This window comes from Eublepharis macularius, chromosome 15 (assembly GCF_028583425.1).
Source record: "Eublepharis macularius isolate TG4126 chromosome 15, MPM_Emac_v1.0, whole genome shotgun sequence".
In the NCBI taxonomy this organism is placed as follows: Eukaryota; Metazoa; Chordata; class Lepidosauria; order Squamata; family Eublepharidae; genus Eublepharis; species Eublepharis macularius.
Window position 1 is genome coordinate 49,912,022 of NC_072804.1, and position 17,422 is coordinate 49,929,443.

At 48.4% G+C, this 17,422-nt stretch overlaps 1 protein-coding gene across 1 annotated transcript; it reads left to right on the forward strand.

Annotated features, from left to right (window-relative positions):
* Nucleotides 1–1,789: 1,789 nt before the first annotated feature.
* Nucleotides 1,790–17,076, forward strand: LOC129342777 (heat shock cognate 71 kDa protein-like). The gene is made up of 9 exons (XM_054998664.1): nt 1,790–1,931; nt 6,918–7,127; nt 8,511–8,716; nt 9,579–9,731; nt 10,081–10,636; nt 11,916–12,118; nt 13,227–13,425; nt 13,563–13,795; nt 16,620–17,076. The coding sequence occupies exons 2-9, from the start codon at nt 6,923–6,925 to the stop codon at nt 16,803–16,805; spliced, it is 1,941 nt and encodes a 646-aa protein (XP_054854639.1). The 5' UTR covers nt 1,790–1,931; nt 6,918–6,922; the 3' UTR covers nt 16,806–17,076.
* The last annotated feature ends 346 nt before the right edge of the window (nt 17,077–17,422 follow it).

A 17,422-nucleotide genomic window follows, 5' to 3' on the forward strand; every position in this document is an offset into this window, starting at 1 on the left:
CATTTTTGGTTTAGTCCGGCGCTCATTTTGTTGAAAAGAGTACCCCTAGAATCACCTTGTCCGAAATTTCTCCATGTTGCTTCAGGGCAAGGACAGCCCTGGGCAAGGAAAGGAAGACGTGTAGTTATGATCCAAGGATGGAAAAGTACAAGCTCAGATACATCTCTGCAGCAACGTTCACGGAGTCCCTGCCAACTCGCCTCCCCCCTCCCAAACCCATTATTGCTCTTAACTGATGTTGCAGTTCCGAAAGAAAACGGGCGCCTGCATAGCTCTAAAAGGGAAGCAATAAAGAGGCTATTAAGAGAGGCAGAAAGTTTTCTCTGCAAAATCACTTTAAAACCGCTTCTTCCACTGTGAGTACCAACCAACACCCAGACCGCAAGGCCAATAAAGTGGGTGGGGGCAGCACTGGCAGGGCCTCCTAAGGAATATTCCAGGCCCCTTCCCTGATTTTTTAAAAAAAATAATTAGCGGACCAACATTACATGCACGCTTATGACGTTTACTACAGAGTATGGCTTCCAACTAATTAGGAGAAAATCTGGTTTAGGAGAAATCTGATCTGTGGAAATCGGATTTCCTTTTGCATGCAAATTAAGTATAGGCCCAGACTGTCATTAACTGTTAAAAGCACAGGAGCAAGGGCCCATAAAAAGATTGGCAACCCAGCATCCCCTCCTGTATTAGCCGTCTCCCTAGTCAGTGTCTGTAATCGCTAATTTATTATTATTATTAAATTGAGCCTCCATGTTCAGAGGCAGTGTACCACTGAATGCCATTTGTTGGAGACAGCAGCTGGAAGACTCTGGCTTCTGCCTGTGGGCATTCGGGTTGGGAAATTTGATGGTAGACTAGCTGTATAAGGTGTCTGATCCAGTGGGGCTCTTTACCCGGTCTGATAACTAAGGACAAGCACTCTGCCCATGTTCAGAGGCACTCTTTTATTATAGTAGCACTTGCTCCCCCACCCCAGGCTCAGCCTTTGTGTCCCCCCCCCCGCAATCCTAATAAGGCTTACTCGGAAGTAAGTCCTAGGTTACTCAGTGGGTGCTTACTTCCAGGCAAACGGCCTTAGAGCTACTCTAGTTTTTCCCGTAACCAGTTCTAGATTGCACTCCGCTCGGGCAGAGACTCCTTGTTGCAACTCTGCTCAGCACCCCGCCCATCGACAACCAATGCAAACTAATTTTTGCATGCGCCAGCTTTCACCCCATCAAACAAGAGAGTGCAATCCGATGCAGAGTTACTCCAGTCTAAACCAATAGGTTTAGAGCACAGAAACTCTGCATAGGATTGCACGGCAACTTTTGACAAGCGCTTGGGTGTGGAGGCAGCTTCTCCTTCCTGTCCTTGGGTGCCCCATCTGCCGCTTTGCCAAAAATACCCCTCTCCAAGCAGGGCAGAAAGTAGAAGCTGAAATCACACTTGGATGACGCGACCCCAGCCGCTTTTCTCCAGGATCGGGTGTCAGACCCATTGCAATGCAAACGGGGAAAGGGCAATGCACCCCCCCCCCCGTTCCCCGCCCTCTTCTCTTTGGAAAGTTCGAGACCTTCCTTTGCACCACCCCCGGGGGCGAATGGCGACAGCTGGCGCCCGAGCCCGCCCCGCGATCCGAATCACTCCACCCCTTCGCCTTTGACTGACAAACCGAATCCGGAACCGGATTGGCCGGGAGAAGCCTGCCAAATCGAGAAGCTTCTGCAAAGTGTCAAAGCCCTTAGCGGGAAAGGGGGAAAAATGCACCGAAGGGGTGGGGTGGGGTGGGAGGCGTATAAAGCCCGGGAGAGGCGCGCGCGCGGGAACAGGTCCGGGGGAGACGCGCGCACGGGTCGGGCTTGCTCGCTTTGACGCGCGGGGAGGATTTTGTTTCCTTTTGGCGCAGTGCAAAATAGAGAGAAAGGAAGAGGCTGCCGAGTAGCTAAAAGGTACCGTGCTCGGCGACGGGAGGAGGGAAAAATGCAACGAAGACGCGCAGTTCCGAAGTTGCGATTGCTGCGTAGTTGTTGCGAGCGTTGCAATTGCGTCGCTGTTTGCAAGCATTTTGTTTGAGAGGGAGCCGGGGAGGTGGTGTTTGGAGCAGATTGGCTTCTGTCTGTCTCTCGAGGGAAGGAGCAGCGTCCGCTTCGGGTTTCTCTCTCCGAATGGTGCTGTCTCAAATCCCGGAGTCTTTGTTGTTGAATGGCAAGAGTGCCTCTGAGCATAGCGCAGAGGACTTTTCATAGAACCATGCCTGGGATTAAGAAAAATAGTAAACAGTCCAGTAGCACCTTTAAGACTAACCAACTTTGCTGTAGCATAAGCTTTCGAGATCCACAGTTCTGTTCGTCAGATGCATGGGATTAACGTTTTTGGAGCAAAGAGGGGGGTTTGATGGATCGGACGGGCCTGAGCCCCGGCACCTCTGGTCTTGGCAAACGAATGGCCGCTTCGGATGGGGTTCATCTCTTTAAGAGATGAAATGTCTTGGGAATGTCCTCTGCTCCGCAGCGTTGGGAAGCGGGGACCCTTTTTCTTGTTTTGTGCAACCTGCAGCCCGTTCCAAAACACGTTTACTTCAAAGTAGACCCGAACGCTTGGGAATATGCTCGAGTGCTGGAGGCGTACGGCCGTCGGGAGCGCGTCTCCTTGCCTTCGGTGTGGCTTGGCTTTACTTTCGAGTAAAGCACCTTCGGCTCTGCGATTTTCTCAGCTCAGCCCCAGCCTGAGCCCCTGGAAGTGAATGGGCTTAGACTGGAGCAAGTTTGCATAGGACTGCACCGTTTGCACGCCGGGGAGCGAAAGCGCCAATGAATGAGTAGAGTGTGCTTTAAACCAGGGGAAGGGGGAGAGAGACAGCACGAGTCCCGGACTCCTGGGTTCGCGGCTCCCTTTCTTGCCCGATACAGGAGGTTTGCATTTCTTTGCTCTCAGTTTGGAAGATTTTAACTCCGACCCTCCTGATGGTCAATTTACCTTGAAAACCCTCGGCTAGGCGCTTCTTTCCAAAGGCTGCCAACTGTGGTAGAGCTTGCAGAGGGAAGGGGTTGGGGAAGGGACTTCATCAAGTATAATGCTATAGAGTCTACCCTCCAAAGCAGCCATTTGCTCCAGGGGAACCGACCTCTGTAGCATTGGAAGATCTCCAGGCCTCACCTGGAGGTTGGCAGCCGTACAGTGCAGAAGGCAGGCGATTCGTTCCAAAGGGGCCTTTTGCCGGGGTGGCTTTACTGTTTAACCCGCGGCCAGCAAAGAAGCGAGAAGAGCATGCCTGCTATAATTCAACCCCCTCCCCTAGTTTAAAAGGGCAGTGTTGAACAGGTGGCATACCTGCAAATCTGAGAGGTAAATTTCTTCCCACACACTGCCCGTCTGGGAAGCAAAAAGGGTGATTATTCCCTCCCTTTCCCCCTAGTACGTTCAAGTCGTTCCCATCAGAGTTGCCAACTGACCAGAAACTCCTCTTGCTCCTTTGCCTACTAGTGGTGGAGGAATGGGAAAGGGGCGGCCCTTCTGATATGGGGAGGAATGTTGCTTTTTTTTCCCTGCTGATCTCTACTCAACAAACTGTGGCTTAAAAGTTCAGTGACCAAGTCCAGGTAAAAAGCTGGCATCGCAGGGCAGAGCTACGGGGTGGTAGCGCCATTCATGTGTAGTTCACCAGTTGTGGGGGGGGGAGCTGTGGCTTCCCTTTCATTCAGGAGGGGGCTCTGGCTTAACTAGATCACCCCCCCCCCATTTGGGTGTGGGGGGTTGCATTTTTGGGGAGCAGAAGAGTTGACATGTCGGGGCAGAAAAAATGGCTTATATCTTGTTCTCTCCTTTAATGTTGGGAAAGCACCTTGCGGTTCCATAATTTGGGGGGGGGGAATCTGCTGAACTCCAGTGGAAAAAACCCAACCCTCCCTTCTAACCGGACCTTTCCACCCTTTCGAATGTCTCTTTATTTTTACCTTAAAAACAGCATTCAGAGTAGGAGAGGGAATTTAAATACACATTCCTCCCCACCCCATAGAAGCAGCAATTTAGAAAATATTTGGAGAGGGAGTGAACGTTGAAACCGTTGAAAACAAAAGGTACCGCAAGCTGCAGAATTGAACCCCCCCCCCCTCTCTTCCCTTGTCTGATATGAGATAATAAGGGAAAGACACTCTGCCTAGGCTCAGAGGTACCCTTTCCCCCATGGCACGTCCTGGAGATGAACTCTGGCATTCCTGATAGGAACTGTCCTTGCAAGGAGTTCTGCTTTGCTTTCCAAGCAGGGGTGCTGGAATCTGGGAACATTGGGGGAAGCAGAGGGGTTCTCCTTTTTAGGGGGAGTGGGGTCTAGTGGTTGGGGGTGAGCCATGGGAACGGAGAGGGCTGGGGTTCAAGAGCAACAGTTGCATGCGTGCCTGCTGCAGTGTTTGCAAGTCTCGCCGCAGTCTCCGGAGTCTTCCCCAGAAGTTCTAGAAAAATCTGTAGAGGGGAAGAGTGAAAAAAAAAAAAGCACGCCATCGGACTCTGCTCAGCAAGGGACTCCGCCCACAACAGGCTGTCTCCGCCCCCTTTCTGTGTGGCGGCTGTTCCTGACATGGGCAAAGTCGGGCGTGGGGGCTGCCTGGCTCTTCTTATCTTGGGCAACAGCTGTGCCCATCAGACTGTTCTATGCCAGGGGATTTCCTGCATGCCCTCCCTGAAGCAGAGAATATAACGCTTTGCCACTTTTTTTTTTGCAAAAAAAATTTCTAAACCACAGGATACCCCACCCCCTCCTGTGCATCAGCTAGCTCTGGGGCTTAATTTCAGCTGATGCAGAGCTACAAAACTTGGCACAAATATATCTGGGGTGGGGCTTGTTCTGTGAGACCAGTGCTAGCAAATGCAAAAGGCACTTTTTGTATGGGAGATGGCACAACTCTTCTTCCCCCCGCCCCAGTTCTGCATCCTTTCCCTTCTGCATCCAGCTCCAAATGTTTTCATTTCTCTCCTTCCAAGGATTCAGTCCTAGAATCTGATTTCTTCCCCTCCTGCATGAGCTGGAGCTATGTTTTGTAGCACCATGGGGGCTAGAGAAGAGTCTCTGAGCATGCGCAGAGTTCATTCCAATTGCTAATGTATCGAGGATGGGTTGGCTGTTCCCAGGACTCTCTCCTCCCACACTGTAGCTGGCCATTGCAAATCCCTTTCCTATTCCACCCCATACAGTTGTGGGGCAATGCACTTCTCCTGCTTTTAAAAGATTTATTTCTTTTAATTGGGGAGTTGGCTATGCATTGCCTTGTAAATGATCAATATGCTGGTAGTTGGGTGTCAGGCTTATGTTACCCCACCTGCTAGGTGTATGTCGTCGTTTTGTCCGCCAGGGTGGTCTCAGTTTGCACATTCTGTTGTGTTGACCTGTTAGAGAGGATTACACACAGGATTATCCTCCTTGCTTCTTGGGTGGGCAGGGCCTTGAGTCTGAACTGGGTTATTTCCAGATCTCCCATTCTTACAGCAGGAACCCGCTGGAAGGCTCAGTCCACCATTCTGTTGCAGTAAGCACAAGAGGGTTGTTTGCTTAATTCATTTACACCCTACGTTTCTCCCCAATGTGGCTACAACATTCCATTTTATCTTCTCGACAACCCTGTAAGGTAGAGTCGGTTGAGTACGTATCACCCGGCAAGCTTCCATGGGAGAGCCGGGATTCGAACTCGAGTCTCCTAGCTCCTAGTCCCATTCTAACCCTATACACCAAGCTGGGGTTTCTGAGTTGTGTCTTCAACGGTGAACTCTCTCAAACTTGCACTGATATTGAAGCCAGCTCTGTTTTCTTGCTTTCCCTGGCTCACCCTGCATTCCGCTTTTTGATATTCTTGTCGTCTGGCATTTGAGACCTTAGTAGGATCAGGGTGACAAGATTTTTGAAAGTTTGATTCATGCTAAGCCTCTTTTTGTACACGCACCCAGCTCTTCGCCACCTTTTTTGGTACTTTGCCCTATGAAAATACGGAATATGGTTTCTTTATAGTATCTGAAGAAGTGAGCCCTGTCGCTGGGAAATTATTGCCGGGATAAATAGCAAGTCTTGAAGGTGCCACTGGCTTTGTTTTGTTTTGCTACAAATGATTATCCAAATGATTATCCTAGTGATCCCTCTAGGATCAGCAGAGGAAAGCCTACCTCCAGGGCTGTTGTATACAGGCACGCTTGTGTTCCAGCCCCTTTGGCTGTTGGGTTGGGCTAGCTGGTGGAATTTTTGTTCTGTTGCATTGAACAAATCTGGCTTTTTCCAGCAGCTTGCAAACAGCTGTCCCAAAACCTTCCAGCAGGGGGCAACCGGCGATGCAAATAGTGGCACGCTATACATTGCGCGTTCTTGGCTGTATCAGATATAAAGTCTACCTTGGCTTTTAATTTAAGAGGTGTAATTGGTGCTGTTATTCTTTGTGGTGGAGTTCAAGCTTTTTGAGACTGCAGCAATTTTTTTTAACCTTTTTTGCTAGGGCAGCAATGCATTATTAATCTTCTGCCTTTCTGGAGGCAAAGTACAGAATTATTTTTTTTAAAAAAACAATGCAGTTAAGATCAGTATAATACATACAGTAAGCAGTGCAATAAAACTAGATTGCACTATTGTGCAATGAAGAGTATGATAAAATAGGAATGCACTGGTAGAGAAGAACGAAACGAAATTTAAACAGTATGATAGCTACTTGGCTGTACAAATTAAGGCATGTGTGAATGTGTTTTCTTAAGATGTTTTTAAGTGTGGAAGTCAGACTGCTTGTTCAAAACCTCTCTAATTGTATTTAAATTGATTGGGGAGGCTGCTTAGGTTACAGTTACTTTTGAATTTTCTTCGGCTCGTTCAGGTGGGTGGTGGAACGCCGCCTCCTGCTTGGGAATGGAACCGGGTAACGACAACGTACTCTGGGTCTCGTCTGAACATTTCACGTCTCCTTTTGCAGCCAAAATGTCCAAGGGTCCAGCTGTCGGCATTGATCTTGGGACCACCTACTCCTGCGTGGGCGTCTTCCAGCATGGCAAAGTGGAGATCATCGCCAACGACCAGGGCAACCGCACCACCCCCAGCTACGTCGCCTTCACAGACACGGAGCGCCTCATCGGTGACGCTGCCAAGAACCAAGTGGCCATGAACCCCACCAACACCGTCTTTGGTAAAGCGCCAGGGGGCGATTTCATCCGTTCCGGCCTGAGGCACCTAGATGGGAAATACAGTACTGGAATTTCGCTGGCAAAGGAGGCAGCTTTATTCCTCCCCTGGGTGGTTAATAGTTACCCAACAGCAACTGGTTCTGTACTGGGGCCAAGGAGCAAATTGGGAGGGAAACTGAAATTTCCAAACGGCATTGAAGCCGAGACTCTGACTGGACTTTAGCTATTGTGTAATTTAGTCTCAAAAAACAGTAGCGGGGGCGAGACATATTGTAGACAGGCTTCCGAAGCTCAGATGTTTTAAAAATTCTTTCCCCCCCCCTTTCATCCCGCCACTTCCCTGATTAAATTGTCCCATCCATGGCTGCTTTTAGCCCAAGTAGGGAAAGGTAATTTATGCCTTTTTCGCTTTGTCCCTTTTGGGGGGCTAACAGCAGCCGGAGGGAGCGAGTCTTGGAGAAATGATAGGGGGAGTCTTCCTGCCAGCTGCTTTCTGAGGTAAAAAATAATCATTGTGGGATCTAATTATGGATCTCCAGCTTGTGGTTTCCAGAAGGATGCCGAAATCTGTGTTCCCTGCTCAGTTTGAAGTATCAGCTCAGAAACAGATTTCTTCATTGGGATCCAACACCAACCATGGCTGGTAGCTTCTGTGTTAAATTTAATGTCAATGATCTCCAACCCCTGATATCTGCCTTGTAGCAGCACAGAGATCTGTGACCATTTTTGTCGTTGCGCCAACTTCGTGAGGTGGACTAGGTGACCTTTGTCACACCGCGTAAGAGCAAGATCCGTTTTCAATGGCGCCTTAAAGACCAACTATATTTCCAAGGTATGAGCTTTCAAGAGTCAAGCTCCCAGATCTTGCTCTTTGGCAGCAGACCAACAGGGCTACTGACCTGAAATTATCAAGTAAGATTTGAGACCAGTTGCACCTTAGAGATCAACTAGATTTCCAAGGTATGAGCTTTTGAGAGTCAGAGCTCATACCCTGGAAATCTAATTGGTCTCTTAAGGTGCAGCTAGACTCAACTCTTGCTCTTGATGCAAACCAGCATGGCTATCTGTCTGAAACCATGAAGATTTCAGGTGGGTAGCCATGTTGGTCTGCAGTCAAAGAACAAGCTCTGGATCAAATAGCACCTTAAAGATCCACTAGATTTCCAATGCATGAGTTTTTGAGAGTCAAATCTCCCATTGGATGGCCTTTAAGGTGCTATTGGACCTTGGATCTTGCTCTTCATCTGAAACACACACAGAGTGTAGAGTTTGCACTCTGATCCTCCAGCACTGTAACCACAGTGCTACGTTGACATCTTGCTGATTCTTACTGATCCTAGTAGGAACCTCCTTCCCTGACGCCATCCCATCTTTCTCCTTCCTAGATGCCAAGCGCCTGATCGGCCGCCGCTTCGATGACCCCGTGGTCCACTCGGACATGAAGCACTGGCCCTTCCAGGTGATCAACGACGCAGGTCGGCCCAAAGTACAAGTGGAGTACAAAGGCGAGACAAAGACCTTCTATGCTGAAGAGATCTCCTCTATGGTTCTCACCAAGATGAAGGAAATTGCCGAGGCCTATTTAGGGAAGGTGGGTAGTGAAGGGCTGTTTGAGTCTGACACCACTGAAAACCGTGTAAGATGCTTATTTATTGAGCTGTGTGATCTTACCCTGTGGTTTCTCTTGTCTTGAATTATAGTAGGCCAAGACTTTGGGTGTTAGGCTAAAGACAAGATAATACATAATAGACCAATCTTAGCATTTCAGAAAAAAATGGAAAGACTTCTTCACTACATAGTTGAAAATTAAGAAAACCATGAAAATTAAGAAAACCAGATATTAAAGTAGACCAACATTTTTTAAATTCTGAATGTAAAACGTTGAGTGTAAGTAAAGGGATGGAGAGGAGAAATAGTTTGTAGTATAATAATCTGTTTCTATTGTCTTTATGTACAGTTATATATTTTGCTTATTTTATCCGTTGTTTACTGTTTTTACTGTTTTCTGGTTTTTTCCCTTTCAAATAAAATTTAAAAAATAGAGAAGATGAGGATCTTAAAGGAAGAGAATGTGTGGCAGGTGGTCCTGAGGAGGTGTCCCTAGGGTGTTGAGGGGTCTAGGGTGATAGAGAAGCGCACGTCACAGGGATTTGTTGAGAGAGGAGGATTCCCAAAGTAAGAATTCCCAAGCAACACGAGGAAAAGTTTCCTTGGTTTGTACTAGATCGAGATGGGTGGCCATGTTAGTCTGTCCGTAGCAGTAGAAAAAAGCAACGGTCCAGTAGCTCGCAAAATTTGTGGTAGGGTATGAGCTTTCCTGAGTCACAGCTTACATCTTCAGATAGAGCTAGAACGCGAGGTCATCTGTCCTTCTATCTTGGGGAGTGGCGTGGTTACAGAAGCCGAATGACAATAGCTTTGGTTTGTACTGACTCCTGTTCTCCCTCCTACAGTGTATTACGAATGCTGTCATTACAGTCCCGGCCTATTTCAACGACTCCCAGCGGCAAGCCACGAAGGACGCCGGCACCATCGCGGGCCTCAACGTCCTTCGGATCATCAACGAACCCACAGCTGCAGCCATTGCCTATGGGCTGGATAAAAAAGTGAGGAAGAAAATGGGGCTTGATCCTCTTCCATATATGAGTGAAAACGGATTTGCCGTAGAATTTTTATGATAGCTGAGTCAAGCTCAAAGCTTGTTACCTAGTATGGCAGGAATTTCCTCTTACCATTCTGGACTGTATGGGTACATGTTGGATGGAGTATGTTCATTTACATCTAGACTGTATGTTTCTTGAGGCCCGGGATCTATCTGCCTCTGTTGGCCTCTCTACATTTGTACACACTGATGCCAGTATAGAAATAACTTCCATGCATGGCACAGACACTTAAGTTGCATGGTTTATCTGAAATACGGTGCAGTCCTGACAGTGCCCGATACTTCCTTTACAGGTTGGTGGTGAACGCAATGTCCTTATCTTTGACCTGGGTGGTGGTACCTTTGATGTCTCCATTCTGACCATTGAAGATGGCATCTTTGAGGTGAAGTCAACCGCCGGGGACACTCACCTGGGCGGCGAGGACTTCGACAACCGTATGGTGAACCACTTTGTGGCCGAGTTCAAGCGCAAGCACAAGAAAGACATCACGGACAACAAGCGGGCGGTCCGGCGGCTGCGCACGGCCTGCGAGCGGGCCAAGCGCACCCTCAGCTCCTCCACCCAGGCCTCCATCGAGATCGACTCCCTCTATGAGGGCATCGACTTCTACACCTCCATCACCCGTGCCCGCTTTGAAGAACTTAACGCCGACCTCTTCCGGGGCACCCTGGAGCCCGTGGAGAAGGCCTTGCGTGACGCTAAGCTAGACAAGGCCCAGGTGCACGACATTGTCCTGGTTGGAGGATCGACCCGCATTCCCAAGATCCAGAAGCTGCTGCAGGACTTCTTCAACGGCAGGGAACTGAACAAGAGCATCAACCCCGACGAAGCGGTGGCTTACGGGGCAGGTAAAGAGCTGTCTTGAGCAGAGGGTTTGGAACCAGGAGTAGAGGAGAAGTATGCAGATTAATAGAGTATCTTGAAAAGGTGCCCCAGAAGGCCCCATCCCTCTGATGTGATGATCCATAGATGAAGGCAAAATGGCTTCTGTGGTTACCTTCAAAAGGGCTACCCTTTCTAGTGTTCAGCGCCACGTTTCTTGTACAGGTGTGAACTTCTGCAGGACTTAGCTGGAGGCAGCCTATAGCTTCTCTCCAACCACTCCCCAAGTATTAAAAGGTGGTTGGAGAGAAATATTCTATATACTGGTTGCCCCACAGTCACTTCTACTTAAGCACACTTTTATCCTGTCCTCCTCCTCCATTTTATCACAACAGCCCTGTGAGGTAGGTTACGCTGAGAGACAGCAACTAACTTGGAGTCACCTAGGGAGTTTTGTGGCCAAGCAGGGATGACGGTGGGCCTCCCAAATCCTAACGGGGATGCTCTTATCACTGCAATACATCAGTGCTCATCCCGACAGATGGGTTTTGCCATTTTCTTTGCATTGTTGTAATAACGGGCATTTGACGAACAAAGAGGCTACATCAAGGACAGCCCAACACCTTTATAACATTGTTCTCCATCCTCCCGCTGGCTCGTTTAAGTTAGATGCAGTCGCTCTTCATAGAGTAGAAGGTGGTTTGAGAGTGGCATCTCTCTTAGAGGCTATTTCCACTGGCATGTCTGGTCAAATATTTTGCATTTTTTAGATGCACAAACCTGTTTGCGAGAAGCAAAAGCAATTAGAAGTATCTAGCAGGAGCAGTAATGCCTTTTTGAACTCTGCAAGAGGGCAGGAAAACTCCTGTTACGAGTTTCCAGCCATTGGTTGTACTGGCTCTTCTGTGCCCCATTGCAAGGTCAGGGAAGACCTTTGGTTAACGGCGTCTTTCACCAAAGGGGTCAAGTGTCTGCAGAGTCTGATTCCATTTTATTTACAGTCGGTATCAAATGCTTGGAATCCTTGCGTCTTCAGTACTGGCTGTCTCCAGTGCCGAAACCAGCCGATTCCCCCTTATTGAAGTCTCCATCAGAGGCTCTCCTGCAAAAACTCACTTGGGTGCAGGTTTTGTCTTAGTGGAGGCCAATTTTAAACCACTGGAAAGAACCGTCCTCCCTCCCTGTTCCTTGCCCTCTTCGAGCAAACGAAGGCGGCAGCTTTTCAGGACCATCGACCTGGGTGCAGCTTTTGGTGATGTCCAGAGTGAACCTTCCCCTGACCCTTTTGCCTGGCCCTTTTCCCAGCTGTCCAGGCCGCCATCCTGTGTGGAGATAAGTCTGAGAACGTGCAGGACCTCCTCCTGCTGGACGTGACACCTTTGTCCTTGGGCATCGAGACGGCCGGCGGGGTGATGACGGCCCTGATCAAGCGCAATACGACCATCCCCACTAAGCAAACGCAGACCTTCACCACGTATTCGGACAACCAGCCCGGGGTGCTCATCCAGGTAAGTGGGCTGTAAACTGTTGAGTTGGATTCTCACCTGGGCAGTGAGCCCTCCGCTGATACAGAGAGGCCACTGGCACAAAGGAAAGGCTCCTTGCTTCAGGGAAGGGTGATAAAACTAGTGGAAAGGGGTCCATGGAATCCAACCTTGAGCGTGCACATGATGCTCTCTGAATTCTAACCAATGGCTAATTCCGCACACGTTGGATAATGCACTTTCAATGCACTTTATCAATCATTTGAGGTGGATTTTTTGTTCCGCACACAAAAAAGTTCGTTCCAAATGATCTATAAAGGGGATTGGAAGTGCATTATCCAACGTGTGCGGAATCACTCAATGGCTGACTCCGCATACGTTGGATAATGCACTTTCAATGCACTTTATCAATTGTTTGAGGTGGATTTTTTGTTCCGCACACGAAAAAATCCATTCCAAATGATCTATAAAGAGGATTGGAAGTGCATTATCCAACGTGTGCGGAATCAGCCAATGTCTCACCTGTGGGACTCAGGTTGAATTCTATGGAAAGATGCTTGTCCCGGCAGCCTAAAACAAGGGCTGTATTTATACAGCTGGTGAAATCCAGGTTTTGTGCTGGAGAGAAGCTCGGTTTAACCACTGGCCTTCCGATTCTGTAAAGGAGAAAGGCAGGGTAGAAATGCGTCAGATAAAATGTTATTCAGCAGGTGGTTGCTACTTTCCTTCTTCCCAGAAGGTTTTGGTGAAAGTGTACCAGTTCCCACCTGGCGCCACCTTATCAAAGTCTGTGATAGTTCTGAACAAACTGCCTTTTGGTAGTGGCCTGAAAAGTTTTCCTGTTGCCTCTTAAAAAAATCATACAGCTTAAAAGGATTTTGGACAACTCCAAAGCCTGCACACCATTGTGTGACTTCTGTTATAGCTTAACATGCTTATTGGTGTCTTTGGTTCTGAACTTTACTTTGTACCAGCCTACAACCAGAATCTAGAGCTCAAAGGATTAGAATGAAAGCAGAATTTTGTACCAACTTAAACAGGTTGGCAAGTTTTCAGAATAAATAGGCAGCCCCTAGCAAGATCTCCAGCTGACTTTGTTGTGGGCTTTCTAACCTGCTGGTGTCCCCCACAGGTGTACGAGGGAGAGCGTGCTATGACCAAAGACAACAACTTGCTGGGCAAGTTTGAGTTAACAGGGATCCCGCCCGCTCCTCGGGGCGTCCCCCAGATCGAGGTGACCTTTGACATCGATGCCAACGGTATTCTCAATGTATCTGCGGTGGACAAGAGCACTGGCAAGGAGAACAAGATTACAATCACCAACGATAAAGGTACAGTTGCAGATGGGGCTGAGCAGTCGGGCAGTCGTTGGCTGAGCAGATGGGGCAGTCATTGGCTGCTCTTGACTAGTGCATGCGTGGTCCTGCTTCCACGTGCTTCGGGTTTGATTTGGCTCTTCCTGCCGCAGGCCGCCTCAGCAAGGAGGAGATCGAGCGCATGGTCCAGGAGGCGGAGCAGTACAAAGCCGAGGATGAAGTCCAGAGGGAGAAGATTGCGGCCAAGAACTCCTTGGAGTCTCTGGCCTTCAACATGAAGAGCACGGCTGAGGACGAGAAGCTGAAGGACAAATTGTCCCCAGAGGACAAACAGAAGATCCTGGACAAGTGTAACGAGGTCATCGCTTGGCTTGACAGGAACCAGGTGGGTGCAGAGGTGGAATTCAGGGGCCAGATGCGCCCAGCCCTTCCTAGGCACATTGAAGTCTCACCGGGACTCTTACCTGGTTGGGTGTTTTTAATGGAAAAGGTGTCAAGATTAGGACCATTTCAAATTGTCTTGTACAAATGGGAAAAGACCCAACATGGGATGGATTGACTTAATAAAGTAAGCTGTGCCGTTCCTTTATTAACAGCAGGGCTATCGATGGTACGATGTTTTGTAGCTCATTGGGTCGCCATAAATTGGAAATGACATGATGGCACATCACAGTCAGTTGTTGGCTCTGTATGCTCCTGTTTTGTGCTTGTAGCTGTGGCACTGCTGCAGATTACGGTAGAGTGATAGCTCTGGCCTTGGGTGGTACTGGATGGGAGCTTGAGAAATTTCTTCCTCTGTGCAAAGAAAGCACCTCGAGGCCCGCTGTGTTGTAGTGGTTAAAACGACAGAGACGAAGATCTGGGATACCCAGGTTTGAATTCCCACTTGCCCTGGAAGTTCAAGGTGACCATGAACCCCTCACTTGCTATAGGTCTGAACTCCCTCACAGGATTGTTGTGACGATAAAGTGGAAAAGGGGAAGGGCAATGTGCTCTTTGGAGGAAGGGCAGGATAAACAGTAGAGTTAAAGATTGCTCCACTTGCTGCAAGGATAAATTGGAGAGGAGAAGGATGTACGCTGCTTTGGGTGCCCATTGGAGAGAAATGGTGGGGTGTAAATAAACAAAATACATTTGTAAAAGGAATTACTGCAGCAGTGTGTGAAATCGAGAGCCAGTTTGGCGTAGTGGTTAAGAGCAGCAGGACTCTAATCTGGAGAGCCAGGTTTGATTCCCTACTCCTCCACTTGAAGCCAGCTGGGTGACCTTGGGCTAGACACAGTTCTCTGGAGCTCTCTCAGCCCCACTCACCTCACAGGGTGTTTTGTTGTGGGGATAATAGTAGCATACTTTGTAAACCATTCTGAGTGGCATTAAGTTGTCCTGAAGGGCGGTATATAAATCAAATGTTGTTATTATTAGCAAGTAGTCACACGGAGAGGTCCCTTCCATCCACCCATAGAGGAAGCCCTGTATACTCTTATTATTATGGCTTTCCCCCAGAGTTTCTTGGGAATTGTAGTTTGGGAAGAAATTGGAAGTTCTTACGTCTCCTCTCTGCCAAGTTTGTATAATTTCCTAGGAAAGGGGAACTGTGTTAACTCAGTGCTGGTCTTGTAGGGATGGCCAGTTGATGGCAAGTCTTGTTACCCTGCTTTTCCAGTAGGGGGCAGTAAAGCCATCCAAATGCCAGATTGGAAGCAGCGTTTCCCCTGGAGAGAGTGGCCGAGTTATGATATCTGCTTTTCCTGGGGATCTCGGACTAGAATAGCTGTTCTTGTATTGAAAGGAACATACTATAGCATGTCAAATTCAGCCTCCCTACACGTGTTGGTCCTCCACAGATGAAGCTGCCTGTAGGTGTGGATTGGCAGTCAAACCTTTGCAAACCAAAATTGCAGAACAGTCTTTTTCTAGCACTGTTTACATGGTGAATGCTCCAGATATGGGGTATATCCGGTGCCTTGATCTGTCATGTCTTCCACACAAAGAATCCTGGGAACTGTAGTTTGTGAAAAGAACAAAGTTTAGGGCAGTGCCCTAAACTACAATTCCCAGAAATCTTTAGGGGAAACCAGGACAGTTAATATGAAACATGCTGGTAATTCTGTGTATATAAATATACCACTATTTCTTTATTTGCCATTAAGTCGCAACTAACGACAACCCCATTGAGTTTTCAAAGGCAAGAGATGAGCAGAGGTGGCGTGGCAACCTGGCATTTCTTTGGTCTCCCATCCAAGAGTTAACCAAGCCTGACTCTGCTTAGCTTCCAAGGTGCAACGAATGGGCTAACTTGGGCTATTCAGGTCATACTATGTAAAAGTATTAGATTTTATAAGATAAGCCGAGGAAATATCTCCAGTAAGTGGTGGCATTTGTGACTCGTGTGTTTATGAAAGGGCTTTCTTCACTTCTTTTTGTAAGAGAATATTCATCTGTCTTTTGTAAGGGTTTAGAAGGGAAGGAATCTCTTGCTGTATTTTACGCTCTGCTGACTTGTAGTTGAAGCCACAACGGCAGGTACGAGAGCGGACTTTCAGACTGGTCCAGGTGTTGAGTTGTGATCAAAATCGAGAGGGTGCAGAGTAGAGCAACGAGGATGATCCGGGGTCTGGAGACTGAGCCCTACGAGGAAAGGCTGAGGGCCTTGGGAATGTTTAGTTTGGAGGAGATTGAGGGGGGACATGATTGCTCTCCTTAAATACTTGAAAGGCTGTCATTTGGAGGGGAGCAAGGAGCTGTTCCAGTTGGCGGCAGAGGGTAGGACCGGAAACAATGGGCTTAAATTACATGCAGAAAGGCACCGGCTGGATATTAGGAAAACCTTTTTCATGGTCAGAGTAGTTCAAAGGTGGAATCAGCTGCCTAGGGAGGTGGTGAGCTCCCCTTCACTGGCAGTTTTCAAGAAGAGGCTGGATGAATATTGGTCAGGGATGCTTTACGCTCATCCTGCATTGGGCAGGGGGTTGGACTAGAAGGTCTGTATGGCCCCTTCCAACTCTTACGATTCTGTCTTCCTCCAAGATCCTTGTACAAGTTCTAAAGGCACTGGAATCCTGATGCCCTTCTTAAATGCTGCTGAACCATAAATCGCTACGCCCCATCAGATACTTCAACGTATCATTTTGCTAACTAAAGCTGGGGCCATTCTGCTGCACGGACCGAGAATATTGTAACATGTTGCCTGCCTCTCTCTCGTCTCGCAGATGGCAGAGAAGGACGAGTATGAACATCAGCAGAAGGAATTACAGAATGTCTGCAACCCCATCATCACCAAGTTGTACCAAGGTGCTGGGGGCATGCCCGGAGGAATGCCTGGTGGCTTTCCAGGAGCGGGACCAGCCGGCGGCGGTGGGGGCTCCTCTGGCCCCACCATCGAGGAAGTCGATTGAGATCCTTCCATGTCCAACAACCTGCATGGTGGAGAAGAGGCATGGCAGCTCGGCTGTCACAGGGCTTCCTTCAATTCAGCTTTGCTCTTAACGGTCTCCTGCCCCCGTATCTTTGTCCCACTGTGAGCTTCTGTGGAAAAGGAGCTTCTTCACTCTCTTCGACCCTTTCTTTTTCTGCTCTGTGACCGACCGAGTTGGGCGTGTCTCTTGCCACAATGAGATGTCTTAGGTGGTGTTCACATAAATAAATTATTGCATTTTGTCATCCTGCTATCTTGGTGCCAGTGTGGTTATGTTATTTGTAAGTTAAATACGTGCTTGCTTCTGTTCCCCAACTTCTGTGCTTCTGTTTTCCTGCCCCTCCTCAACGGTGCTCTCCACTCCACCCTTTTCAGGCTTCTGACCTTTCTACAGTTTTCAGAAAGCTTTTTGCATTATTACATCCAAGCAACTGTTCCACATCGGGTTTTTCATAAGCCTGATGGAAGAAGGAATATTTTCACGTGTGCATACTGAATTGCAGGGTGCGGGGAGGGCAGGAATAAGTGATAGATAGCTGGAGCAGAGGCAGCAAAGTTAGAGCCTGGGAAGGGTGTACAGATCGCTTACGGGGCCAT

Coding starts and splice junctions, on each gene's coding strand:
- LOC129342777 (XM_054998664.1), top strand. CDS start 6,923: ATGTCCAAGGGTCCAGCTGTCGGCATTGATCTTGGGACCACCTACTCC. Junction 12,119..13,226: donor AGCCCGGGGTGCTCATCCAG/GTAAGTGGGCTG, acceptor TGTCCCCCACAG/GTGTACGAGGGAGAGCGTGC. Junction 13,796..16,619: donor CTTGGCTTGACAGGAACCAG/GTGGGTGCAGAG, acceptor CTCGTCTCGCAG/ATGGCAGAGAAGGACGAGTA.